This window comes from Oncorhynchus nerka, unplaced genomic scaffold (genome assembly GCF_034236695.1).
Source record: "Oncorhynchus nerka isolate Pitt River unplaced genomic scaffold, Oner_Uvic_2.0 unplaced_scaffold_1009, whole genome shotgun sequence".
NCBI classification, from domain to species: domain Eukaryota; kingdom Metazoa; phylum Chordata; class Actinopteri; order Salmoniformes; family Salmonidae; genus Oncorhynchus; species Oncorhynchus nerka.
In genome coordinates, this window is record NW_027040292.1 from 32,568 (window position 1) to 60,039 (window position 27,472).

Sequence of the window (27,472 nt, forward strand, 5' to 3'; positions counted from 1 at the left end):
AAGTTATAAATATCTTTGGCAACACATTGCGCATTAGCTAGCTACATGTCACCCAACTCTGAATTAAACCCTGTTTTACTCAAGTACCTGCGCATCTCGCAATTCCACCACCACATTCTCACTACTCCAGCGAGCCGCCATCTTCCTCTACGGCAACAACATCAACAAGACGTCACACGACGCCCTGTCTCTCAAATCACGGACAGCGCGAGAACTTACTTCCCGTCTTCTGATTGGTTGGTGATGATGCGGACGTCGCTATCCAAGATGGCGGCTACCATGGTGGAACATGTTGTCGTAGACGCAGGAGGATTTTTGAAGAAAGCACTTCTTCAGGTGAGGTTTAAACTGTGTCACATATCAGTAGAGATGTTCTTCGGGTGTTCCGTTCCCCAGGATCAGAAGTATTTAATACGGATAACTTTTTTTTATCACAAACTGCGTGCTTGATGTCAGGTCTGGATAGCTCGTGGTTCATCCTGTTTAAATGGCCACATCAACATCATGTAGCTGCGTATATTATAATTTATACATTGCCCCCAATATTAATATATATGTATTTATTTTGTAGGACATTGGGAAGAATATCTACACGCTGAAGGATGTAGTAGAGGAAATTAGAGACAAGCCAACCCGGAGGAGCCTGGCATTCCTACCATATCAACTCAACTTCAGAGAGCCGTACCCAGAGGACATCAGATTAGGTAGCTAAGGTTTTTTTAAATGACACATTTGGTCAGTTTTGGTTGTTTGATTTGTTGTACTGGATATTTGTTTTTGTATACAAATCTGCCTCTCCGACATCACCTCTATAGTTGTTGATGGTATTTAATGAATTGTGATGCTGGTACTGAGTGTTGAGGTCTGTGTTCAGTGACTGAGTTCTCCAAGAAGACGGGAGACTACCCCAGCCTTTCTGCCACAGACATCAAGGTGTTGGCTCTGACATACCAGTTGGAGAGGGAAAACGTTGGGACGGACCACCTGAAGAAAGAACCCGAGGTCAAGGTAAGACCGGGAACAATGAGACCTGAGGTCAAGGTAAGACCGGGAACAATGAGATCTGAGGTCAAGGTAAGACCGGGAACAATGAGATCTGAGGTCAAGGTAAGACCGGGAACAATGAGACCTGAGGTCAAGGTAAGACAGGGAACAATGAGATCTGATCCCAAATGGAACCCTGTTTTCTTTCTTCTAAAGTAGTACACTATATAGGGAATAGGGTTCCATAGGACTCTGGTCTAAAGTAGTGCACTATATAGGGAATAGGGTTCCATAGGACTCTGGTCTAAAGTAGTGCACTATATAGGGAATAGGGTTCCATAGGACTCTGGTCTAAAGTAGTGCACTATATAGGGAATAGGGTTCCATAGGACTCTGGTCTAAAGTAGTGCACTATATAGGGAATAGGGTTCCATAGGACTCTGGTCTAAAGTAGTGCACTATATAGGGAATAGGGTCCCATAGGGCTCTGGTCTAAAGTAGTGCACTGAATAGGGTGCCATAGGACTCTGGTCTAAAGTAGTGCACTGAATAGGGTCCCATAGGGCTCTGGTATAAAGTAGTGCACTAATGTAGGGAATAGGTCTCTGGTCTATAGTAGTACCACTATATAGGGAACAGGGTGCCATGTGGGACACAACCAGTGAAACAGACTAGTTATCACACAGAAGCCTGAGTATTGTAGGCGTTTGAATAGGTCACAGCTTTGACATGTCGTCTGTCGTCAGGTCCAGGTGTGCAGTACAAGGAGACATCCAGAGGCTCCCGTTGGCGTGGCAGGGTTCCACTTCCCCTCAAAGGTACAGTTTCACAAATATATATATTTATCCGTTATTTTACCAGGTCAGTTGACTGAGAACACGTTCTCATTTGCAGCAACGACCTGGGGAATAGTTACAGGGGAGAGGAGGGGGATTAATGAGACAATTGTAAACTGGGGATTATTAGGTGACCGTGATGGTTTGGGTGCCAGATTGGGAATTTGGCCAGGACACCGGGGTTAACACCTCTACTCTTACGATAAGAGCCATGGGATCTTTAGTGACCACAGAGAGTCAGGACACCGGGGTTCACACCTCTACTCTTACGATAAGAGCCATGGGATCTTTAGTGACCACAGAGAGTCAGGACACCCGTTTAACGTCCCATCCGAAAGACGGCACCCTACACAGGGCAGTGTCCCCAATCCCTGCCCTTGGGCATTGGGATATTTTCTTTTAGACCAGAGGAACGAGTGCCTCTTACTGGCCCTCCAACACCACTTCCAGCAGCATCTGGTCTTCCATCCAGGGACTGACCAGGACCAACCCTGCTTAGCTTCAGAAACAAGCCAGCAGTGGTATGCAGGGTGGTCTGCTGCTGGCAAGTCCAAACAATGACATGAAATCAACTCTGTTGTTAACCAGAGTACTGATCCGTGTGCATGTTGAGATGTTAGACTAAGTAAATGAACAACCTGAAAAGACATCTAGAATAACCATGTGAATGAGGAACCATGTGGGATGATCAATAGTACAAATCAACCACTTCTGTCAACATCTAGAATAATAATTAATAGTTCTCTTCTCCTCTGTGGTCCAGAGGCCAGCTGATGGGCTGTTCAGTGGCAGACAGACACCAGCTGATGGGCTGTTCAGTGGCAGACAGAGGCCAGCAGCACAGACACAGCACAGCTATAACCCTCCAGAGATCGGAGAGTACAACAGCTTCCAGTTCTGGAGGAATCCTCTGCCCTGCTTCGACACTGACCTGCTGGAACTAGTGGTGAGTAGGACACACACTACCTCTGACCTGCTTATAACTAGAACACACACACTACCTCTGACCTGCTATAACTGTCTCTCTCTGTGTGTCTCTCTCTCTCTCTCTGTCTCTCTCTCTCTGTCTCTCTCTCTGTCTCTCTCTCTCTCTCTCTCTCTCTGTCTCTCTCTCTCTCTCTCTGTCTGTCTCTCTGTCTGTCTCTCTCTCTCTGTCTGTCTCTCTGTGTGTCTGTCTCTCTCTCTGTCTCTCTCTCTCTCTCTCTCTCTCTGTCTCTCTGTCTCTCTCTGTCTCTCTGTCTGTCTCTGTCTCTCTGTCTGTCTCTCTCTCTCTGTCTGTCTCTCTGTGTGTCTGTCTCTGTCTGTGTCTCTCTCTCTCTGTCTCTGTCTGTCTGTCTCTCTCTCTCTGTCTCTCTGTCTGTCTCTCTCTGTCGGTGCTGATGAATTGATGTGGTCCTTGTTATTTTCCTGCAGAACATTGAGGACCTGTCAATATCAGACAGTGGAGCAGCAGACACTGTCCACACAGAACCTGAAACCGGGTCAGAGGAACACAAACACTCAAAGAATCATTCAGAGGAGCACAGCAGTGGATCGGAGGAGGAAGATGAGGAGGACGAGGAGGAGGAGGATGGTGGCGGTTGGATCACCCCTAGCAACATTAAACAGGTCCAGATGGAGACGGGGATCTGGGCGTCGCCTGTGGACGTTAAAGTGGCGTGTCTCACCACCGACTTCGCTATGCAGGTACTGAGGCCCAAATGGACCCCTTGATAGTGCACTACTTCTAACCAGGGCCCATAGGTAGTGCATAAGTAGTACACTATATAGGGAATTGGGTTGCCATTTGGGACAGCGAACTCCTCTTTGTCTACGTAACTGTCCCCGAGTGGTAATAGTTGACGCTGATTACTTAAAGTTGATTAAATTCTGTTGAGACTCCATTTTAGTGCACTACTTCTAACCAGGGCCCATAGGTAGTGCATAAGTAGTACACTATATAGGGAATTGGGTTGCCATTTGGGACAGCGAACTCCTCTTTGTCTACGTAACTGTCCCCGAGTGGTAATAGTTGACGCTGATTACTTAAAGTTGATTAAATTCTGTTGAGACCCCATTTTAGTGCACTACTTCTAACCAGGGCCCATAAGTAGTACACTATATAGGGAATTGGGTTGCCATTTGGGACAGCGAACTCCTCTTTGTCTACGTAACTGTCCCCGAGTGGTAATAGTTGACGCTGATTACTTAAAGTTGATTAAATTCTGTTGAGACTCCATTTTAGTGCACTACTTCTAACCAGGGCCCATAGGTAGTGCATAAGTAGTACACTATATAGGGAATTGGGTTGCCATTTGGGACTTAATATTTAAGATTCTGGTTAAATTAACTCGAATAGTTCAGCGAACTCCTCTTTGTCTACGTAACTGTCCCCTGAGTGGTAATAGTTGACGCTGATAACTTAAAGTTGATTAAATTCTTCCATTTGGGACAGCGAACTCCTCTTTGTCTACGTAACTGTCCCCTGAGTGGTAATAGTTGACGCTGATGACTGAAAGTTGATTAAATTCTTCCATTTGGGACAGCGAACTCCTCTTTGTCTACGTAACTGTCCCCGAGTGATAATAGTTGACGTTGATGACTTAAAGTTGAGACCCCGTTGTAGATGTAGACAGTCAGAACCATGCGTTTGTTTGGTCGACTGTTGCCTGAAGCTGGTTTGTTCCACAGAACGTCCTGATTCAGATCGGGCTCCATGTCCTCTCTGTGAATGGGATGCTCATCAAACAGGCCAGGAATTACATCCTGCGATGCCACGCCTGTTTTAAGTGAGTACCTCTTCCACGCTGAACGCTCACGTCGTAAAATACATTTACAAATCTGTGTTATTCAATTATTACCACCCACACTGCCTGGCGCGTGCCAACCTGCGTTGCCAAGGGCTACAATAGAAGTCCTCCCATCTCCTCATTGGTTTATAGAAGCAGGTACCCACGTGCCATCTCCTCATTGGTTTATAGAAGCAGGTACCCACGTGCCATCTCCTCATTGGTTTATAGAAGCAGGTACCCACGTGCCATCTCCTCATTGGTTTATAGAAGCAGGTGCGTGCCATCTCATTGGTTTAATAGAAGCAGGTACCCACGTGCCATCTTCTCATTGGTTTATAGAAGCAGGTACCCACGTGCCATCTCATTGGTTTATAGAAGCAGGTACCCACGTGCCATCTCCTCATTGGTTTATAGAAGCAGGTGCGTGCCATCTCATTGGTTTATAGAAGCAGGTACCCGCGTGTCATCTCCTCATTGGTTTTATAGAAGCAGGTACCCACGTGCCATCTTCTCATTGGTTTTATAGAAGCAGGTACCCACGTGCCATCTTCTCATTGGTTTATAGAAGCAGGTACCCACGTGCCATCTCATTGGTTTTATAGAAGCAGGTACCCACGTGTCATCTCATTGGTTTTATAGAAGCAGGTACCCATCTCCTCATTGGTTTTATAGAAGCAGGTACCCATGTGCCATCTCCTCATTGGTTTATAGAAGCAGGTACCCATGTGCCATCTCCTCATTGGTTTATAGAAGCAGGTACCCGCGTGCCATCTCCTCATTGGTTATACCCACGTGGGTGATTGAAAGACTAAATGTTTTGCCGGTTGTCGTGGTAATACTATGAAAGTGTAGATGCCAATCACCATATAAGTTCAAAGATGAAAAAGCCTGGAAGGAGGAGAGATGACTAGGAACGATTCGGTTGACCGTTTTATGTGTGGATTAATTGTCGGAGTAGAGGACCTTGTGCATTTCAGGTAAAATAACAACTCAATGTTTATATCCCAGGATAAATTAGCTAAATAGGACAAATTAGCTAGCTAGCTAGCTAGCAACAGCAAGCTAGCTAAATAGGACAAATTAGCCAGCTAGCTAGCTAGCAACAGCAAGCTAGCTAAATAGGACAAATTAGCTAGCTAGCAACAGCAAGCTAGCTAAATAGGACAAATTAGCTAGCTAGCAACAGCAAGCTAGCTAAATAGGACAAATTAGCTAGCTAGCAACAGCAAGCTAGCTAAATAGGACAAATTAGCTAAATAGGACAAATTAGCTAGCTAAAAACATCAAGCTAGCTAAATAGGACAAATTAGCTAGCTAGCAACAGCAAGCTAGCTAAATAGGACAAATTAGCTAGCTAGCAACAGCAAGCTAGCTAAATAGGACAAATTAGCTAGCTAGCAACAGCAAGCTAGCTAAATAGGACAAATTAGCTAGCTAAATAGGACAAATTAGCTAGCTTGCAACAGCAAGCTAGCTAAATAGGACAAATTAGCTAGCTAGCAACAGCAAGCTAGCTAAATAGGACAAATTAGCTAGCTAGCAACAGCAAGCTAGCTAAATAGGACAAATTAGCTAGCTAGCAACAGCAAGCTAGCTAAACTGCCATACATGTTTAATGCTTTTCGACATGTCCCCAAATGAATGTCATTGGTTACGTTTGTTTTGATATTGTGATCGCGTTTGGTGTCGGGGGACAAAATACATTTACGCACGACGGCGCAGCCGGTCCGTGTTCCGTGTTCGCAGTAAATAAAAAAAAACACCCGTTGATGTCACGAGGGCCCGTTTTTAGTCATTAGACAACTTGTTAAATATTAGAAAACTTGTCCTCAACCTTGGTCTTTAAGAAGCTTAATTCAAATGGATAGTCTGACCTCTCTCTGTTGTAGGACCACCACCAACATGAATAAGGTCTTCTGTCCACACTGTGGCAACAGAACGCTGAAGAAGATAGCCGTGACTGTCAGCGAGGACGGAAACATCCAGATGCATTTCTCAAAGAACCCCAAAGTGCTCAACCCCAAAGGGAAGAGGGTAAGTGGATGAATTGGGACCAGACCACAATGAAAACTCATACTGTAGTAGGAAACTCAGATTCAAATGTGCAGCTTCTACTGGTTGTACCTAGTCAGTTGGGGAAAGGGGGGGGATACCTAGTCAGTTGGGGAAAGGGGGGATACCTAGTCAGTTGGGGAAAGGGGGGATGATACCTAGTCAGTTGGGGAAAGGGGGGATGATACCTAGTCAGTTGGGGAAAGGGGGGATACCTAGTCAGTTGGGGAAAGGGGGGATACCTAGTCAGTCAGTTGGGGAAAGGGGGATACCTAGTCAGTTGGGGAAAGGGGGGGATACCTAGTCAGTTGGGGAAAGGGGGGATACCTAGTCAGTTGGGGAAAGGGGGGATACCTAGTCAGTTGGGGAAAGGGGGGATACCTAGTCAGTTGGGGAAAGGGGGGGGGGGATACCTAGTCAGTTGGGGAAAGGGGGGGATACCTAGTCAGTTGGGGAAAGGGGGGGATACCTAGTCAGTTGGGGAAAGGGGGGATACCTAGTCAGTTGGGGAAAGGGGGAATACCTAGTCAGTTGGGGAAAGGGGGAATACCTAGTCAGTTGGGGAAAGGGGGAATACCTAGTCAGTTGGGGAAAGGGGGGATACCTAGTCAGTTGGGGAAAGGGGGGATACCTAGTCAGTTGGGGAAAGGGGGATACCTAGTCAGTTGGGGAAAGGGGGGATACCTAGTCAGTTGGGGAAAGGGGGATACCTAGTCAGTTGGGGAAAGGGGGGATACCTAGTCAGTTGGGGAAAGGGGGGATACCTAGTCAGTTGGGGAAAGGGGGGATATCTAGTCAGTTGGGGAAAGGGGGGATATCTAGTCAGTTGGGGAAAGGGGGGGATACCTAGTCAGTTGGGGAAAGGGGGGATACCTAGTCAGTTGGGAAAAGGGGGGATATCTAGTCAGTTGGGAAAAGGGGGGATATCTAGTCAGTTGGGAAAAGGGGGATACCTAGTCAATTGGGGAAAGGGGGGATACCTAGTCAATTGGGAAAGGGGGGAATACCTAGTCAATTGGGAAAAGGGGGGATATCTAGTCAGTTGGGAAAAGGGGGATACCTAGTCAGTTGGGGAAAGGGGGATACCTAGTCAGTTGGGAAAAGGGGGGGATACCTAGTCAATTGGGGAAAGGGGGATAAAGGGGGAATACCTAGTCAGTTGGGGAAAGGGGGATACCTAGTCAGTTGGGAAAAGGGGGAAAGGGGGGATACCTAGTCAGTTGGGAAAGGGGTGGGGGGGGATACCTAGTCAGTTGGGGAAAGGGGGATACCTAGTCAGTTGGGGAAAGGGGGGGGGGGATATCTAGTCATTTGGGGAAAGGGGGGATATCTAGTCATTTGGGGAAAGGGGGATATCTAGTCATTTGGGAAAAGGGGGGATACCTAGTCAATTGGGGAAAGGGGGGATACCTAGTCAGTTGGGGAAAGGGGGGATATCTAGTCAGTTGGGGAAAGGGGGGATACCTAGTCAATTGGGGAAAGGGGGGATACCTAGTCAGTTGGGGAAAGGGGGGATATCTAGTCAGTTGGGGAAAGGGGGGAAGTCAGTTGGGGAAAGGGGGGGATACCTAGTCAGTTGGGGAAAGGGGGGATACCTAGTCAGTTGGGGAAAGGGGGGATATCTAGTCAGTTGGGGAAAGGGGGAGGAAAGGGGGGATACCTAGTCAATTGGGAAAGGGGGGATACCTAGTCAGTTGGGGAAAGGGGGGATACCTAGTCAGGGGGAAAGGGGGATATCTAGTCAGTTGGGGAAAGGGGGGATACCTAGTCAGTTGGGGAAAGGGGGATACCTAGTCAGTTGGGGAAAGGGGGGATATCTAGTCAGTTGGGGAAAGGGGGAGGATACCTAGTCAGTTTGGGAAAAGGGGGATATCTTGGGGAAAGTCAGTTGGGGAAAGGGGGGATACCTAGTCAGTTGGGGAAAGGGGGGAAAGGGGGGATATCTAGTCAGTTGGGGAAAGGGGGAGGATACCTAGTCAGTTGGGAAAAGGGGGATATCTAGTCAGTTGGGGAAAGGGGGATACCTAGTCAGTTGGGGAAAGGGGGGATATCTAGTCAATTGGGGAAAGGGGGGATACCTAGTCAGTTGGGAAAAGGGGGGGATACCTAGTCAGTTGGGGAAAGGGGGATACCTAGTCAGTTGGGAAAAGGGGGATATCTAGTCAGTTGGGGAAAGGGGGATATCTAGTCAGTTCCTAGTCAGTTGGGGAAAGGGGGATATCTAGTCAGTTGGGAAAAGGGGGGATACCTAGTCAGTTGGGGAAAGGGGGATACCTAGTCAGTTGGGGAATGGGGGATACCTAGTCAGTTGGGAAAAGGGGGGATACCTAGTCAGTTGGGAAAAGGGGGGATACCTAGTCAGTTGGGGAAAGGGGGGGATACCTAGTCAGTTGGGGAAAGGGGGGATACCTAGTCAGTTGGGGAAAGGGGGGATACCTAGTCAGTTGGGGAAAGGGGGGGATACCTAGTCAGTTGGGGAAAGGGGGATACCTAGTCAGTTGGGGAAAGGGGGGATACCTAGTCAGTTGGGAAAAGGGGGATATCTAGTCAGTTGGGGAAAGGGGGGATACCTAGTCAGTTGGGGAAAGGGGGAGGATACCTAGTCAGTTGGGGAAAGGGGGGAGGATACCTAGTCAGTTGGGGAAAGGGGGATAACTAGTCAGTTGGGGAAAGGGGGTATCTAGTCAGTTGGGGAAAGGGGGGATATCTAGTCAGTTGGGGAAAGGGGGGATACCTAGTCAGTTGGGGAAAGTTTTATAACTGAATGCATTCAACTGAAATGTGTCTTCCACATTCAACCCATCTCTCTGAATCAGGGGAACAGTGGGTTAACTGCCTTGTTCCGGGGAACAGTGGGTTAACTGCCTTGTTCCGGGGAACAGTGGGTTAACTGCCTTGTTCCGGGGAACAGTGGGTTAACTGCCTTGTTCAGGGGAACAGTGGGTTAACTGCCTTGTTCAGGGGCAGAACAACAGATTTTTACCTTGTCAGCTCAGGGATTCGATCCAGCAACCTTTTGGTTATTGATCCAGAGCTCTAACCACTAAGCTACCTGCAGACTAGCTTCTTCACTCTGTTACCGTAGCAGCTGCAGACTAGCTTCTCCACTCTGTTACCGTAGCAGCTGCAGACTAGCTTCTCCACTCTGTTACCGTAGCAGCTACAGACTAGCTTCTCCACTCTGTTACCGTAGCAGCTGCAGACTAGCTTCTCCACTCCGTTACCGTAGCAGCTGCAGACCAGCTTCTCCACTCTGTTACCGTAGCAGCTACAGACTAGCTTCTCCACTCTTACCGTAGCAGCTACAGACTAGCTTCTCCACTCTGTTACCGTAGCAGCTACAGACTAGCTTCTCCACTCTTACCGTAGCAGCTGCAGACTAGCTTCTCCACTCTGTTACCGTAGCAGCTACAGACTAGCTTCTCCACTCTGTTACCGTAGCAGCTACAGACTAGCTTCTCCACTCTGTTACCGTAGCAGCTGCAGACTAGCTTCTCCACTCTTACCGTAGCAGCTACAGACTAGCTTCTCCACTCTGTTACCGTAGCAGCTGCAGACTAGCTTCTCTACTCTGTTACTGCTACAGACTAGCTTCTCCACTCTGTTACCGTAGCAGCTGCAGACTAGCTTCTCCACTCTGTTACCGTAGCAGCTGCAGACTAGCTTCTCCACTCTGTTACTGCTACAGACTAGCTTCTCCACTCTTACCGTAGCAGCTGCAGACTAGCTTCTCCACTCTGTTACCGTAGCAGCTGCAGACTAGCTTCTCCACTCTGTTACCGTAGCAGCTGCAGACTAGCTTCTCCACTCTGTTACCGTAGCAGCTGCAGACTAGCTTCTCCACTCTGTTACCGTAGCAGCTGCAGACTAGCTTCTCCACTCTGTTACTGCTGCAGACTAGCTTCTCCACTCTGTTACCGTAGCAGCTGCAGACTAGCTTCTCCACTCTGTTACCGTAGCAGCTACAGACTAGCTTCTCCACTCTGTTACCGTAGCAGCTGCAGACTAGCTTCTCTACTCTGTTACTGCTACAGACTAGCGTCTCCACTCTGTTACCGTAGCAGCTACAGACTAGCTTCTCCACTCTGTTACCGTAGCAGCTACAGACTAGCTTCTCCACTCTGTTACCGTAGCAGCTGCCGACTAGCGTTTACCATTGCTTATTGTAAATGATTGAGGTGGAATGCTAATCTAATGTCCGCTCTCTGTTCCCCGTAGTACTCCCTGCCCCTGCCACAAGGGGGCAAACACGGCAGCAACCCCCACCTGGTGGAGGACCAGCGTTTCCCCCAGCAGCGCGTGTCCCGTAAGGCCCGCCAGAAGACGGACGTCTTAAACCCAGACTACCTGGCCGGGGGCGGCTCACCTTTCTCTGATCACGACATCTACAGCCGCTCTGCCAACCTGCACATCACAGACGGCGCGGGCGGAGGGGGTCGGAGGCGGGCCAACCCCAACGCTGCCCGCAAGAAGAAATGTTGAAGAATCGGAAGCCATTTTCTACACGCCAAGTTCCACTAAAGAGAAATCCCAGAAACTGAACTGTGAAGATAGCTGGATACTGATGTTTTGTATAAAATTACTTCTTTTTTTTTTTCAAAGGTAAACGTAATGAATTCCGGGTTCAAATAATGTCATACAGTAACTAAACTACCAAGTTTGTAAAAGCCTGACGGTAATTTGCACTTTCAAGGCTTGTGTCTGTAACCTGCTCTGACATTTGATGCCCCTAATTAAAAACACAGTTCAAGACGCCTCTGTTGTGGATATATTTTAATAATGAAGATCCATCTTACAGTAGAAATAAACTATTTTAAATGTACATAGTCCAGTTACCACATTGTCAAACCCAGATTAGATGGCAGGATATACAAGCTAAAGCATTGGAAACATTCCTGAAAAGGGTAAATTGTTAAATGAACTAGTCAAAATGCACAGTAGCTGAGAATCAAACCATTAATTCAAGGCTGTTGTTAGTTTACCTTGCCAACACTCCTGAGGGTTAACTCTCTGCTACCTCTGGGTTTACCTCAGGCTCTGATGGCTCACTGTCTACCTCTAGGACTGGGACATGTTCTGGGACGGTCAGTACAGGTTTTGGGGGATTCAGTATGGCCTCCAACTCAGGGTCTTCCTGTACTTCACGGTGGCTGTCAGCCCTTGGTCTCTCTGGGTCGTCCAGTACAGGGTTCGGGTCGTTCAAAATGGCTTCCAGTTCAGGGTCAGAGGTCAGACCTGTCTCGGACACAAACTCAGTAGATATGGTGGATGAGACCATGGGATCCTCCTCAATAGGTTCCGGGCCTGCTATTGGTTCAGGAAGTCCCAGGTTGTCAACAGGAAGTATGGGTTGAGGATCAGCTGTGGTGAAACCGTCCAGCTCAACACCGAGGTCTTCTCCCACCGGAGTCACCGTCTCCCTCTTGGGAAGAACAAACGCCAGAGGCTCCAGGACTGGACTCACATCGATACAACCCAGACCGCTGTACTGGTGGACTTGAGTTGGAGGGACACCTGGAGCAGAAAAACCACGTTTCACATTATTACAGAGGTCGTTACTGTGGATGTTCTCTGTCATCTTCTAGTCTTTAGCATCGGTGGTAGATCATGAAATACCAACTGATGTGGGGAGGGGGCAGAGTATTTACCCAGTAGGACAGAGAGCTGGGGGACAGAGTATTTACCCAGTATGACAGAGAGCTGTGCTGGGGGGGGGGGGGGACAGAGTATTTACCCAGTAGGACAGAGAGCTGTGCTGGGGGGACAGAGTATTTACCCAGTATGACAGAGAGCTGTGCTGGGGGGACAGAGTATTTACCCAGTATGACAGAGAGCTGTGCTGGGGGGGGGGAGCATTTACCCAGTATGACAGAGTATTTACCCAGTATGACAGAGAGCTGTGCTGGGGGGGGACAGAGTATTTACCCAGTAGGACAGAGAGCTGTGCTGGGGGGGGGGACAGAGTATTTACCCAGTATGACAGAGAGCTGTGCTGGGGGGTACAGAGTATTTACCCAGTATGACAGAGAGCTGTGCTGGGGGGGGGGCACAGAGTATTTACCCAGTATGACAGAGAGCTGTGCTGGGGGGACAGAGTATTTACCCAGTATGACAGAGAGCTGTGCTGGGGGGACAGAGTATTTACCCAGTATGACAGAGAGCTGTGCTGGGGGGGGGGACAGAGTATTTACCCAGTATGACAGAGAGCTGTGCTGGGGGGGGGACAGAGTATTTACCCAGTATGACAGAGAGCTGTGCTGGGGGGACAGAGTATATACCCAGTATGACAGAGAGCTGTGCTGGGGGACAGAGTATTTACCCAGTATGACAGAGAGCTGTGCTGGGGGGACAGAGTATTTACCCAGTAGGACAGAGAGCTGGGGGGGGGACAGAGTATTTACCCAGTATGACAGAGAGCTGTGCTGGGGGGACAGAGTATTTACCCAGTATGACAGAGAGCTGTGCTGGGGGGGGGGGGACAGAGTATTTACCCAGTATGACAGAGAGCTGTGCTGGGGGGACAGAGTATTTACCCAGTATGACAGAGAGCTGTGCTGGGGGGGGGGGGGGACAGAGTATATACCCAGTATGACAGAGAGCTGTGCTGGGGGACAGAGTATTTACCCAGTATGACAGAGAGCTGTGCTGGGGGGGACAGAGCATTTACCCAGTATGACAGAGAGCTGTGCTGGGGGGGGGGACAGAGTATTTACCCAGTATGACAGAGAGCTGTGCTGGGGGGGACAGAGTATTTACCCAGTATGACAGAGAGCTGTGCTGGGGGGACAGAGTATTTACCCAGTATGACAGAGAGCTGTGCTGGGGGGACAGAGTATTTACCCAGTATGACAGAGAGCTGTGCTGGGGGGGGGGGACAGAGTATTTACCCAGTATGACAGAGAGCTGTGCTGGGGGGACAGAGTATTTACCCAGTATGACAGAGAGCTGTGCTGGGGGGACAGAGTATTTACCCAGTATGACAGAGAGCTGTGCTGGGGGACAGAGTATTTACCCAGTATGACAGAGAGCTGTCCTGGGGGGGGACAGAGTATTTACCCAGTATGACAGAGAGCTGTGCTGGGGGGACAGAGTATTTACCCAGTAGGACAGAGAGCTGGGGGGGGGGGACAGAGTATTTACCCAGTATGACAGAGAGCTGTGCTGGGGGGGGACAGAGTATTTACCCAGTAGGACAGAGAGCTGTGCTGGGGGGGGGGACAGAGTATTTACCCAGTATGACAGAGAGCTGTGCTGGGGGGACAGAGTATTTACCCAGTATGACAGAGAGCTGTGCTGGGGGACAGAGTATTTACCCAGTAGGACAGAGAGCTGTGCTGGGGGACAGAGTATTTACCCAGTAGGACAGAGAGCTGTGGGGGGGGGGGGGAGCAGTATTTACCCAGTCTAGACAGAGAGCTGTCCTGGGGGGACAGAGTATTTACCCAGTATGACAGAGAGCTGTGCTGGGGGGGGACAGAGTATTTACCCAGTATGACAGAGAGCTGTGCTGGGGGGGACAGAGTATTTACCCAGTAGGACAGAGAGCTGTGCTGGGGGGAACAGAGTATTTACCCAGTATGACAGAGAGCTGTGCTGGGGGGACAGAGTATTTACCCAGTATGACAGAGAGCTGTGCTGGGGGGGGCAGAGTATTTACCCAGTATGACAGAGAGCTGTGCTGGGGGACAGAGTATTTACCCAGTATGACAGAGAGCTGTGCTGGGGGGACAGAGTATTTACCCAGTATGACAGAGAGCTGGGGGAGGAGAGCATTTACCCAGTATGACAGAGAGCTGTGCTGGGGGGACAGAGATTTACCCAGTATGACAGAGAGCTGTGCTGGGGGGACAGAGTATTTACCCAGTATGACAGAGAGCTGTCCTGGGGGGACAGAGTATTTACCCAGTATGACAGAGAGCTGTGCTGGGGGGACAGAGTATTTACCCAGTATGACAGAGAGCTGTGCTGGGGGGAACAGTATCTACCCAGTATGACAGAGAGCTGTGCTGGGGGGACAGAGTATTTACCCAGTATGACAGAGAGCTGTGCTGGGGGACAGAGTATTTACCCAGTATGACAGAGAGCTGTGCTGGGGGGAGGGACAGAGTATTTACCCAGTAGGACAGAGAGCTGTGCTGGGGGGGGAACAGAGTATTTACCCAGTATGACAGAGAGCTGTGCTGGGGGGAACAGGACCTGTAGACAACGGTTGAGGAAAGGCACCAGGTCCTCAGCAAAGGAACAGCAGAATTGGACAAACAGCTCCTTCTCTCGGTCGCTGAAGGCCGTCTCTTCAGCCCGGTGGAACGCCACGATCAACTTGGTGACCTGGGGAGGAGAGAGAGGAAATCATGAGATACAACATTCTGAGGGAGTGTGACCTGATCCTATCAGGGTAACTTCTACCATGGTCAGAGACGCAGTGGCTTTCCAGTCTAGAGAGCATCCCGTCTACCGCGTCTAGAGAGCATCCAGTCTACCGCGTCTAGAGAGAGCATCCAGTCTACCGCGTCTAGAGAGAGCATCCCATCTAGAGAGAGCATCCAGTCTACCGCGTCTAGAGAGAGCATCCCATCTAGAGAGAGCATCCAGTCTACCGCGTCTAGAGAGCATCCAGTCTACCGCGTCTAGAGAGAGCATCCAGTCTACCGCGTCTAGAGAGCATCCAGTCTACCGCGTCTAGAGAGCATCCAGTCTACCGCGTCTAGAGAGCATCCAGTCTACCGCGTCTAGAGAGCATCCAGTCTACCGCGTCTAGAGAGCATCCCAGTCTACCGCGTCTAGAGAGAGCATCCAGTCTACCGCGTCTAGAGAGAGCATCCCATCTAGAGAGCATCCAGTCTACCGCGTCTAGAGAGAGCATCCCGTCTACCGCGTCTAGAGAGAGCATCCAGTCTACCGCGTCTAGAGAGAGCATCCAGTCTACCGCGTCTAGAGAGAGCATCCAGTCTACCGCGTCTAGAGAGCATCCAGTCACCGCGTCTAGAGAGCATCCAGTCTACCGCGTCTAGAGAGAGCATCCAGTCTACCGCGTCTAGAGAGAGCATCCCATCTAGAGAGCATCCAGTCTACCGCGTCTAGAGAGAGCATCCCGTCTACCGCGTCTAGAGAGAGCATCCAGTCTACCGCGTCTAGAGAGAGCATCCAGTCTACCGCGTCTAGAGAGAGCATCCCGTCTACCGCGTCTAGAGAGAGCATCCCGTCTACCGCGTCTAGAGAGAGCATCCAGTCTACCGCGTCTAGAGAGAGCATCCAGTCTACCGCGTCTAGAGAGAGCATCCAGTCTACCGCGTCTAGAGAGCATCCAGTCTAGAGAGAGCATCCAGTCTACCGCGTCTAGAGAGAGCATCCCATCTAGAGAGCATCCAGTCTACCGCGTCTAGAGAGAGCATCCAGTCTACCGCGTCTAGAGAGAGCATCCCATCTACCGCGTCTAGAGAGCATCCAGTCTACCGCGTCTAGAGAGCATCCAGTCTACCGCGTCTATAGAGAGCATCCAGTCTACCGCGTCTAGAGAGCATCCAGTCTACCGCGTCTAGAGAGCATCCAGTCTACCGCGTCTAGAGAGCATCCCATCTACCGCGTCTAGAGAGCATCCCATCTACCGCGTCTAGAGAGAGACACCAGTCTACCGCGTCTAGAGAGAGACACCAGTCTACAGAGCATCCCGTCTACCGCGTCTAGAGAGAGCATCCCATCTACCGCGTCTAGAGAGCATCCCATCTACCGCGTCTAGAGAGCATCCCATCTACCGCGTCTAGAGAGCATCCCGTCTACCGCGTCTAGAGAGAACATCCCATCTAGAGAGAGCATCCCGTCTACCGCGTCTAGAGAGAGCATCCCATCTAGAGAGAGCATCCCGTCTACCGCGTCTAGAGAGAGCATCCCATCTACCGCGTCTAGAGAGCATCCCGTCTACCGCGTCTAGAGAGCATCCCGTCTACCGCGTCTAGAGAGAGCATCCCATCTAGAGAGAGCATCCCGTCTACCGCGTCTAGAGAGAGCATCCCGTCTACCGCGTCTAGAGAGAGCATCCCATCTAGAGAGAGCATCCAGTCTACCGCGTCTAGAGAGAGCATCCCGTCTACCGCGTCTAGAGAGAGCATCCCATCTACCGCGTCTAGAGAGAGCATCCCATCTACCGCGTCTAGAGAGAGCATCCCGTCTACCGCGTCTAGAGAGAGCATCCCATCTAGAGAGAGCATCCAGTCTACCGCGTCTAGAGAGAGCATCCCGTCTACCGCGTCTAGAGAGAGCATCCAGTCTACCGCGTCTAGAGAGAGCATCCCATCTACCGCGTCTAGAGAGAGCATCCCGTCTACCGCGTCTAGAGAGAGCATCCCGTCTACCGCGTCTAGAGAGAGCATCCCGTCTACCGCGTCTAGAGAGAGCATCCCGTCTACCGCGTCTAGAGAGAGCATCCCATCTACCGCGTCTAGAGAGCATCCCATCTACCGCGTCTAGAGAGAGCATCCCGTCTACCGCGTCTAGAGAGAGCATCCCGTCTACCGCGTCTAGAGAGAGCATCCAGTCTACCGCGTCTAGAGAGCATCCAGTCTACCGCGTCTAGAGAGAGCATCCAGTCTACCGCGTCTAGAGAGAGCATCCAGTCTACCGCGTCTAGAGAGCATCCAGTCTACCGCGTCTAGAGAGAGCATCCAGTCTACCGCGTCTAGAGAGCATCCCATCTACCGCGTCTAGAGAGAGCATCCAGTCTACCGCGTCTAGAGAGCATCCCATCTACCGCGTCTAGAGAGAGCATCCAGTCTACCGCGTCTAGAGAGAGCATCCCATCTAGAGAGCATCCAGTCTACCGCGTCTAGAGAGAGCATCCAGTCTACCGCGTCTAGAGAGAGCATCCAGTCTACCGCGTCTAGAGAGCATCCAGTCTACCGCGTCTAGAGAGAGCATCCCATCTACCACGTCTAGAGAGCATCCAGTCTACCGCGTCTAGAGAGAGCATCCCGTCTACCACGTCTAGAGAGCATCCAGTCTACCGCGTCTAGAGAGAGCATCCCATCTACCGCGTCTAGAGAGAGCATCCCATCTACCACGTCTAGAGAGCATCCAGTCTACCGCGTCTAGAGAGAGCATCCCGTCTACCGCGTCTAGAGAGCATCCAGTCTACCGCGTCTAGAGAGCATCCCATCTACCGCGTCTAGAGAGCATCCCATCTACCGCGTCTAGAGAGCATCCCATCTACCCGTCTAGAGAGCATCCAGTCTACCGCGTCTAGAGAGCATCCCGAGAGAGCATCCCGTCTACCATGTCTAGAGAGCATCCCATCTACCGCGTCTAGAGAGCATCCCATCTACCACGCGTCTAGAGAGCATCCCATCTACCGCGTCTAGAGAGCATCCCATCTAGAGAGCATCCCGTCTACCATGTCTAGAGAGCATCCCATCTATCGCGTCTAGAGAGCATCCCATCTACCACGTCTAGAGAGCATCCCATCTACCACGTCTAGAGAGCATCCCATCTACCACGTCTAGAGAGCATCCCATCTACCGCGTCTAGAGAGAGCATCCCGTCTATCGCGTCTAGAGAGAGCATCCCGTCTAGAGAGAGCATCCCGTCTACTCTAGAGAGAGCATCCCGTCTACCGCGTCTAGAGAGAGCATCCCATCTACCACGTCTAGAGAGCATCCAGTCTACCGCGTCTAGAGAGAGCATCCAGTCTAGAGAGAGCATCCCATCTACCGAGAGCATCCAGTCTACCGCGGCTAGAGAGCATCCCGTCTACAGCGTCTAGAGAGCATCCCGTCTAGAGAGAGCATCCCGTCTACTGCGTCTAGAGAGCATCCAGTCTACCGCGTCTAGAGAGAGCATCCCGTCTACCGCGTCTAGAGAGAGCATCCCGTCTACCGCGTCTAGAGAGCATCCCGTCTACCGCGGCTAGAGAGCATCCCGTCTACAGCGTCTAGAGAGCATCCTTTCTAGAGAGAGCATCCCGTCTACAGCGTCTAGAGAGCATCCCATCTAGAGAGAGCATCCCATCTAGAGAGAGCATCCCATCTAGAGAGAGCATCCCATCTAGAGAGAGCATCCCATCTAGAGAGAGCATCCCATCTACCGCGTCTAGAGAGCATCCCATCTACCCCATCTAGAGAGAGCATCCCAGAGAGCATCCCATCTAGAGAGAGCATCCCATCTACCGCGTCTAGAGAGCATCCCATCTAGAGAGAGCATCCCGTCTACCGCGTCTAGAGAGCATCCTTTCTAGAGAGAGCATCCCGTCTACAGCGTCTAGAGAGCATCCCATCTAGAGAGAGCATCCCATCTAGAGAGAGCATCCCATCTACCGCGTCTAGAGAGCATCCCATCTAGAGAGAGAGCATCCAGTCTACCGAGAGAGCATCCCATCTACAGCGTCTAGAGAGCATCCCATCTAGAGAGAGCATCCCGTCTACCGCGTCTAGAGAGCATCCCGTCTACCGCGTCTAGATAGCATCCCATCTACCGCGTCTAGAAAGCATCCCATCTACCGCGTCTAGAGAGAGCATCCCGTCTACCGCGTCTAGAGAGAGCATCCCGTCTACCGCGTCTAGAGAGAGCATCCCGCGTCTAGAGAGAGCATCCCAGAGAGCATCCTGCCTATCGTCTAGAGAGAGCATCCCATCTACCGCGTCTAGAGAGAGCATCCCATCTACCGCGTCTAGAGAGAGCATCCCATCTACCGCGTCTAGAGAGAGCATCCCGTCTAGAGAGAGCATCCCATCTACCGAGAGAGTCCAGTCTAGAGAGCATCCAGTCTACCGCGTCTAGAGAGCATCCAGTCTACCGCGTCTAGAGAGATCATCCCATCTAGAGAGAGCATCCATCCTGCGTCTAGAGAGCATCCCATCTACCGCGTCCTTTCAGAGAGAGCATCCAGTCTACCGCGTCTAGAGAGCATCCCATCTAGAGAGAGCATCCAGTCTACCGCGAGAGAGCATCCCATCTACCGCGTCTAGAGAGAGCATCCCGTCTACCGTGTCTAGAGAGCATCCCATCTACCGCGTCTAGAGAGCATCCCATCTAGAGAGAGCATCCCATCTACCAGTCTACCGCTAGAGAGAGCATCCCATCTAGAGAGAGCATCCCGTCTACCGCGTCTAGAGAGCATCCCGTCTACCATCCCATCTACCGCGTCTAGAGAGCATCCCATCTACCGCGTCTAGAGAGAGCATCCCGTCTACCGCGTCTAGAGAGCATCCCGTCTACCGCGAGAGAGCTAGAGAGCATCCCGTCTACCGCGTCTAGAGAGAGCATCCCGTCTACCGCGCCTAGAGAGAGCATCCCATCTACCGCGAGAGCATCTAGAGAGAGCATCCCGCGTCTACCCTGCGTCTAGAGAGAGCATCCCGTCTACCGCGTCTAGAGAGAGCATCCCGTCTACCGCGTCTAGAGAGCATCCAGTCTACCGCGTCTAGAGAGCATCCAGTCTACCGCGTCTAGAGAGAGCATCCAGTCTACCGCGTCTAGAGAGCATCCAGTCTACCGCGTCTAGAGAGAGCATCCAGTCTACCGCGTCTAGAGAGCATCCCATCTACCGCGTCTAGAGAGAGCATCCAGTCTACCGCGTCTAGAGAGAGCATCCAGTCTACCGCGTCTAGAGAGCATCCCATCTACCGCGTCTAGAGAGAGCATCCCGTCTACCGTGTCTAGAGAGCATCCCATCTACCGCGTCTAGAGAGAGCATCCAGTCTACCGCGTCTAGAGAGAGCATCCCATCTAGAGAGCATCCAGTCTACCGCGTCTAGAGAGAGCATCCAGTCTACCGCGTCTAGAGAGAGCATCCAGTCTACCGCGTCTAGAGAGCATCCAGTCTACCGCGTCTAGAGAGAGCATCCCATCTACCACGTCTAGAGAGCATCCCGTCTACCACGTCTAGAGAGCATCCAGTCTACCGCGTCTAGAGAGAGCATCCAGTCTACCGCGTCTAGAGAGAGCATCCCATCTACCGCGTCTAGAGAGAGCATCCCATCTACCACGTCTAGAGAGCATCCAGTCTACCGCGTCTAGAGAGAGCATCCCGTCTACCGCGTCTAGAGAGCATCCAGTCTACCGCGTCTAGAGAGAGCATCCCATCTACCGCGTCTAGAGAGAGCATCCCATCTACCGCGTCTAGAGAGAGCATCCCATCTACCGCGTCTAGAGAGCATCCCATCTACCGCGTCTAGAGAGCATCCCGTCTACCGCGTCTAGAGAGCATCCCATCTATCGCGTCTAGAGAGCATCCCATCTACCACGTCTAGAGAGCATCCCATCTACCGCGTCTAGAGAGCATCCCATCTAGAGAGCATCCCGTCTACCATGTCTAGAGAGCATCCCATCTATCGCGTCTAGAGAGCATCCCATCTACCACGTCTAGAGAGCATCCCATCTACCACGTCTAGAGAGCATCCCATCTACCGCGTCTAGAGAGAGCATCCCATCTACCGCGTCTAGAGAGAGCATCCCGTCTATCGCGTCTAGAGAGAGCATCCCGTCTAGAGAGAGCATCCCGTCTACTGCGTCTAGAGAGCATCCCGTCTACCGCGTCTAGAGAGAGCATCCCGTCTACCGCGTCTAGAGAGCATCCAGTCTACCGCGTCTAGAGAGAGCATCCCGTCTACCGCGTCTAGAGAGCATCCAGTCTACCGCGGCTAGAGAGCATCCCGTCTACAGCGTCTAGAGAGCATCCTTTCTAGAGAGAGCATCCCGTCTACCGCGTCTAGAGAGAGCATCCAGTCTACCTCGTCTAGAGAGAGCATCCCGTCTACCGCGTCTAGAGAGCATCCCATCTAGAGAGAGCATCCCGTCTACCGCGTCTAGAGAGCATCCCGTCTACCGCGTCTGGAGAGCATCCTTTCTAGAGAGAGCATCCCGTCTACAGCGTCTAGAGAGCATCCCATCTAGAGAGAGCATCCCATCTAGAGAGAGCATCCCATCTAGAGAGAGCATCCCATCTAGAGAGAGCATCCCATCTACCGCGTCTAGAGAGCATCCCATCTAGAGAGAGCATCCCATCTAGAGAGAGCATCCCATCTAGAGAGAGCATCCCATCTAGAGAGAGCATCCCATCTACCGCGTCTAGAGAGCATCCCATCTAGAGAGAGCATCCCGTCTACCGCGTCTAGAGAGCATCCTTTCTAGAGAGAGCATCCCGTCTACAGCGTCTAGAGAGCATCCCATCTAGAGAGAGCATCCCATCTAGAGAGAGCATCCCATCTACCGCGTCTAGAGAGCATCCCATCTAGAGAGAGCATCCCGTCTACCGCGTCTAGAGAGCATCCCATCTACCGCGTCTAGAGAGCATCCCATCTAGAGAGAGCATCCCGTCTACCGCGTCTAGAGAGCATCCCGTCTACCGCGTCTAGAAAGCATCCCATCTAGAGAGCATCCCGTCTACCGCGTCTAGAGAGCATCCCATCTACCGCGTCTAGAGAGCATCCCATCTACCGCGTCTAGAGAGAGCATCCCGTCTACCGCGTCTAGAGAGAGCATCCAGTCTACCGCGTCTAGAGAGAGCATCCCATCTACCGCGTCTAGAGAGAGCATCCCGTCTACCGTGTCTAGAGAGAGCATCCAGTCTACCGCGTCTAGAGAGAGCATCCCGTCTACCGCGTCTAGAGAGCATCCCGTCTACCGCGTCTAGAGGGAGCATCCCGTCTACCGCGTCTAGGGAGCATCCCATCTAGAGAGAGCATCCCATCTACCGCGTCTAGAGAGAGCATCCCATCTACCGCGTCTAGAGAGAGCATCCCACCGCGTCTAGAGAGAGCATCCCGCTACCGTCTAGAGAGCATCCCATCTACCGCGTCTAGAGAGAGCATCCCATCTACCGAGAGAGCATCCCATCTAGCGCATCCCCATAGAGAGAGCATCCCATCTAGAGAGAGCATCCCATCTAGAGAGAGCATCCCATCTACCGCGTCTAGAGAGAGCATCCCATCTACCCCATCTACCACGTCTAGAGAGCATCCCATCTACCGAGAGAGAGCATCCCATCTACCGCGTCTAGAGAGAGCATCCCATCTACCGCGTCAGAGAGAGCATCCCGTCTACCGCGTCTAGAGAGCATCCCATCTAGAGAGCATCCCGTCTACCGTCTAGAGAGCATCCATCCATCTACCGCGTCTAGAGAGAGCATCCCATCTACCGTCGCATCCAGTAGAGAGAGCATCCCATCTACCGCGTCTAGAGAGAGCATCCCATCTACCGCGTCTAGAGAGAGCATCCCATCTACCGCGTCTAGAGAGCATCCCATCTACCGCGTCTAGAGAGCATCCCATCTAGAGAGCACCGCGTCTAGAGAGCATCCCATCTACCGCGTCTAGAGAGCATCCCATCTACCGCGAGAGCATCCCATCAGAGAGCATCCCATCTACCGCGTCTAGAGAGCATCCCATCTACCGCCTCATCCCGTCTACCGCGTCTAGAGAGAGCATCCCATCTACCGCGTCTAGAGAGAGCATCCCGTCTACCGCGTCTAGAGAGCATCCCGTCTACCGCGTCTAGAGAGCATCCCGTCTACCGCGTCTAGAGAGCATCCCGTCTACCGCGTCTAGAGAGAGCATCCAGTCTACCGCGTCTAGAGAGAGCATCCCATCTACCGCGTCTAGAGAGCATCCCGTCTACCGCGTCTAGAGAGAGCATCCCGTCTACCGCGTCTAGAGAGAGCATCCCATCTACCGCGTCTAGAGAGAGCATCCCATCTACCGCGCCTAGAGAGCATGGGACAGACTAGACATGTCATTATGGTAACTGTAGCAGCAGACATAGCGTTAGCAGAGACAGACAGGCGTTGGTTACCTTCACCAGGGCGTCCTCCAGGTACTTGGTCACCTGCTGGGCCAGACCGAGGGGACAACAGAGCCTGGAGGTCGTTGAGAAGGCCGTCAGGATGTTGTTCAGAAGCAGGCCAGAGGGGGAAGTCCAGCAGAGCCATGGGGGCTGAGGGTACCTGGCTGGGGTACTGGGGGCTGGAGGGTACCTGCATGGAGCCCCCACCCAGCATAGAGGGAGAGAGATCAGAGTGTACAGGTTCATGTCCTCCTGGAACCTGCTCTATGGCTTCCTCTACAGCTTTGCGGAAGGTATCGGCCGCCACGCGCTGGAACATCGGGGCCAGCTGGCCGCGGAAGTCTGCCCCGACGCGGCTGAAGGACAGGCCGAAATACATGCACTGTCCCAGCAGGGAGTCCAGGCGTCCGCCCACCCCTCTGGAGGTCCCGTCTCGGTCCAGGGTCACCAGGAACTCAGACACCTGCTGCACCACCCAGCCGTGGAAGATGGCCGCCTCGCTCACCGCCTGGCCGTGACCACCTTCAACACAGACACCGCATACTCACAAGGCTGCCCCCTCATTCACCACAGACACCATACATCATAAGGCTGCCCTCATTCACCCCACAGACACCGTACATCACAAGGCTGCCCCCTCATTCACCACAGACACCATACATCATAAGGCTGCCCCCTCATTCACCACAGACACCACAGACACCATACATCACAAGGCTGCCCCCTCATTCACCACAGACACCATACATCACAAGGCTGCCCCCTCATTCACCACAGACACCATACATCACAAGGCTGCCCCCTCATTCACCACAGACACCCATCTACATCACAAGGCTGCCCCCTCGTTCACCACAGACACCGTACATCACAAGGCTGCCCCCTCCTTCTACCACAGACACCATCAGACACCATACATCACAAGGCTGCCCCTCGTTCCACCACAGACACCACAGACACCATACATCACAAGGCTGCCCTCATTCACCACAGACACCGTACATCAGAGAGCATCCCAGGCTGCCCCTCATTCACCACAGACACCATACATCACAAGAGCTGCCCTACCGTCATTCACCACAGACACCATACATCACAAGGCTGCCCCCTCATTCACCACAGACACCATACATCACAAGGCTGCCCCCTCATTCACCACAGACATCCACAGACACCATACATCACAAGGCTGCCCCCTCATTCACTACAGACACCATCCCATCACAAGGCTGCCCCTCATTCACCACAGACACCGTACATCACAAGGCTGCCCCCTCATTCACCACAGACACAGGCCAGACATCACAAGGCTGCCCTCATTCACCACAGACACCAGGTACATCACAAGGCTGCCCCTCATTCACCACAGACACCATACATCACAAGGCTGCCCCCCTCATTCACCACAGACACGATACATCACAAGGCTGCCCCGCTCATTCACCACAGACACCGTACATCACAAGGCTGCCCCTCATTCACCACAGACACCACAGACACCATACATCACAAGGCTGCCCCCTCATTCACCACAGACACCACAGACACCATACATCACAAGGCTGCCCCCTCATTCACCACAGACACCACAGACACCGTACATCACAAGGCTGCCCCCTCATTCACCACAGACACCGTACATCACAAGGCTGCCCCCCTCATTCACCACAGACACCGTACATCATGGCTGCCCTCATTCACCACAGACACCACAGACACCGTACATCACAAGGCTGCCCCCTCATTCACCACAGACACCATACATCACAAGGCTGCCCCCTCATTCACCACAGACACCATACATCACAAGGCTGCCCCCTCATTCACCACAGACACCACAGACACCATACATCACAAGGCTGCCCCCTCATTCACCACAGACACCATACATCACAAGGCTGCCCCCTCATTCACCACAGACACCGTACATCACAAGGCTGCCCCCTCATTCACCACAGACACCATACATCACAAGGCTGCCCCCTCATTCACCAGACACCATACATCACAAGGCTGCCCTCATTCACCACAGACACTATACATCACAAGGCTGCCCCTCATTCACCAGACATCGTACATCACAAGGCTGCCCTCATTCACCGTACATCATAGACACCAGACACCGTCACAAGGCTGCCCCCCATTCACCAGACACCATACATCACAAGGCTGCCCCTCATTCACCACAGACACCATACATCACAAGGCTGCCCCCTCATTCACCACCACCATACATCACAAGGCTGCCCCTCATTCACCACAGACACCACAGACACCATACATCACAAGGCTGCCCCTCATTCACCACAGACACCATACATCACAAGGCTGCCCCCTCATTCACCACAGACACCATCACAAGGCTGCCTCATTCACCACAGACACCATACATCACAAGGCTGCCCCTCGCTCACCACAGACAGACACCATACATCACAAGGCTGCCCTCATTCACTACAGATTTACATCATGGGAAGTGGCTGCCTCTTCATTCACCACAGACACCATACATCACAAGGCAGACACCACAGACACTATACATCACAAGGCTGCCCTCATTCACCACAGACACCATACATCACAAGGCTGCCCCCTCATTCACCACAGACACCACAGACACTATACATCACAAGGCCAGCCCCTCACCACAGACACCATACATCACAAGGCTGCCTCATTCACCATACAGACACCGTACATCACAAGGCTGCCCTCATTCACCACAGACACCATACATCACAAGGCTGCCCCCTCATTCACCACAGACACCATACATCACAAGGCTGCCCCCTCATTCACCACAGACACCATACATCACAAGGCTGCCCTCATTCACCACCATACATCACAAGGCTGCCCCCTCATTCACCACAGACACCACAGACACCATACATCACAAGGCTGCCCCTCATTCACCACAGACACCATACATCACAAGGCTGCCCTCATTCACCACAGACACCATACATCACAAGGCTGCCCTCATTCACTACAGACACCGTACATCACAAGGCTGTCCCCTCATTCACCACAGACACTCACAAGGCTGCCCCCTCATTCACCACAGACACCATACATCACAAGGCTGCCCCCTCATTCACCACAGACACCATACATCACAAGGCTGCCCCCTCGTTCACCACAGACACCATACATCACAAGGCTGCCCCCTCATTCACCACAGACACCGTACATCACAAGGCTGCCCCCTCATTCACACACAGACACCATACATCACAAGGCTGCCCCCTCATTCACCACAGACACCATACATCACAAGGCTGCCCCCTCGTTCACCACAGACACCATACATCACAAGGCTGCCCCCTCATTCACCACAGACACCGTACATCACAAGGCTGCCCCTCATTCACCACAGACACCATACATCACAAGGCTGCCCCTCATTCACCACAGACACCATACATCACAAGGCTGCCCCCTCATTCACCACAGACACCATACATCACAAGGCTGCCCCTCATTCACCACCATACCATCCACAAGGCTGCCCCTCATTCACCACAGACACCACAGACACCATACATCACAAGGCTGCCCCTCATTCACCACAGACACCATACATCACAAGGCTGCCCCCTCATTCACCACAGACACCATACATCACAAGGCTGCCCCCTCATTCACCACAGACACCGTACATCACAAGGCTGCCCCCTCATTCACCACAGACACCACAGACACCATACATCACAAGGCTGCCCCCTCATTCACCACAGACACCACAGACACCATACATCACAAGGCTGCCCCCTCATTCACCACAGACACCATACATCACAAGGCTGCCCCCTCATTCACCACAGACACCACAGACACCATACATCACAAGGCTGCCCCCTCATTCACCACAGACACCACAGACACCGTACATCACAAGGCTGCCCCCTCTTTCACCACAGACACCATACATCACAAGGCTGCCCCCTCTTTCACCACAGACACCATACATCACAAGGCTGCCCCCTCTTTCACCACAGACACCATACATCACAAGGCTGCCCCTCATTCACCACAGACACCATACATCACAAGGCTGCC

At 52.0% G+C, this 27,472-nt stretch overlaps 2 protein-coding genes across 3 annotated transcripts in view; one reads left to right on the plus strand and one right to left on the minus strand.

Moving 5' to 3' along the window:
- The first annotated feature begins 228 nt into the window (after nt 1-228).
- On the plus strand, nt 229-11,397 carry LOC135570260 (RNA-binding protein NOB1-like). 2 transcript variants are annotated; one of them, XM_065016377.1, is made up of 9 exons: nt 229-336; nt 572-704; nt 875-1,008; nt 1,731-1,802; nt 2,584-2,766; nt 3,234-3,506; nt 4,491-4,588; nt 6,460-6,625; nt 10,862-11,397. In XM_065016377.1, exons 1-9 carry the CDS (start codon nt 244-246, stop codon nt 11,123-11,125), a joined length of 1,416 nt encoding a protein of 471 aa, XP_064872449.1. In that variant the 5' UTR covers nt 229-243; the 3' UTR covers nt 11,126-11,397. The 2 variants fall into 2 exon arrangements, with proteins under 2 accessions (XP_064872449.1, XP_064872450.1); XM_065016378.1 differs by having other exon boundaries at nt 6,481-6,625.
- Nucleotides 11,398-11,401: 4 nt separating this feature from the next.
- The window catches only part of LOC115120854 (conserved oligomeric Golgi complex subunit 8), a 56,520-nt gene continuing 40,449 nt past the window's right edge, over nt 11,402-27,472 (minus strand). The window contains exons 6-7 of the mRNA XM_065016380.1: nt 14,803-14,971; nt 11,402-12,157 (exon numbers count right to left, since the gene is read on the minus strand). Coding sequence (XP_064872452.1) covers nt 11,646-12,157; nt 14,803-14,971 — 681 coding nt within the window. The 3' untranslated portion in view covers nt 11,402-11,645. The remainder of the gene's footprint in view (nt 12,158-14,802; nt 14,972-27,472) is intronic.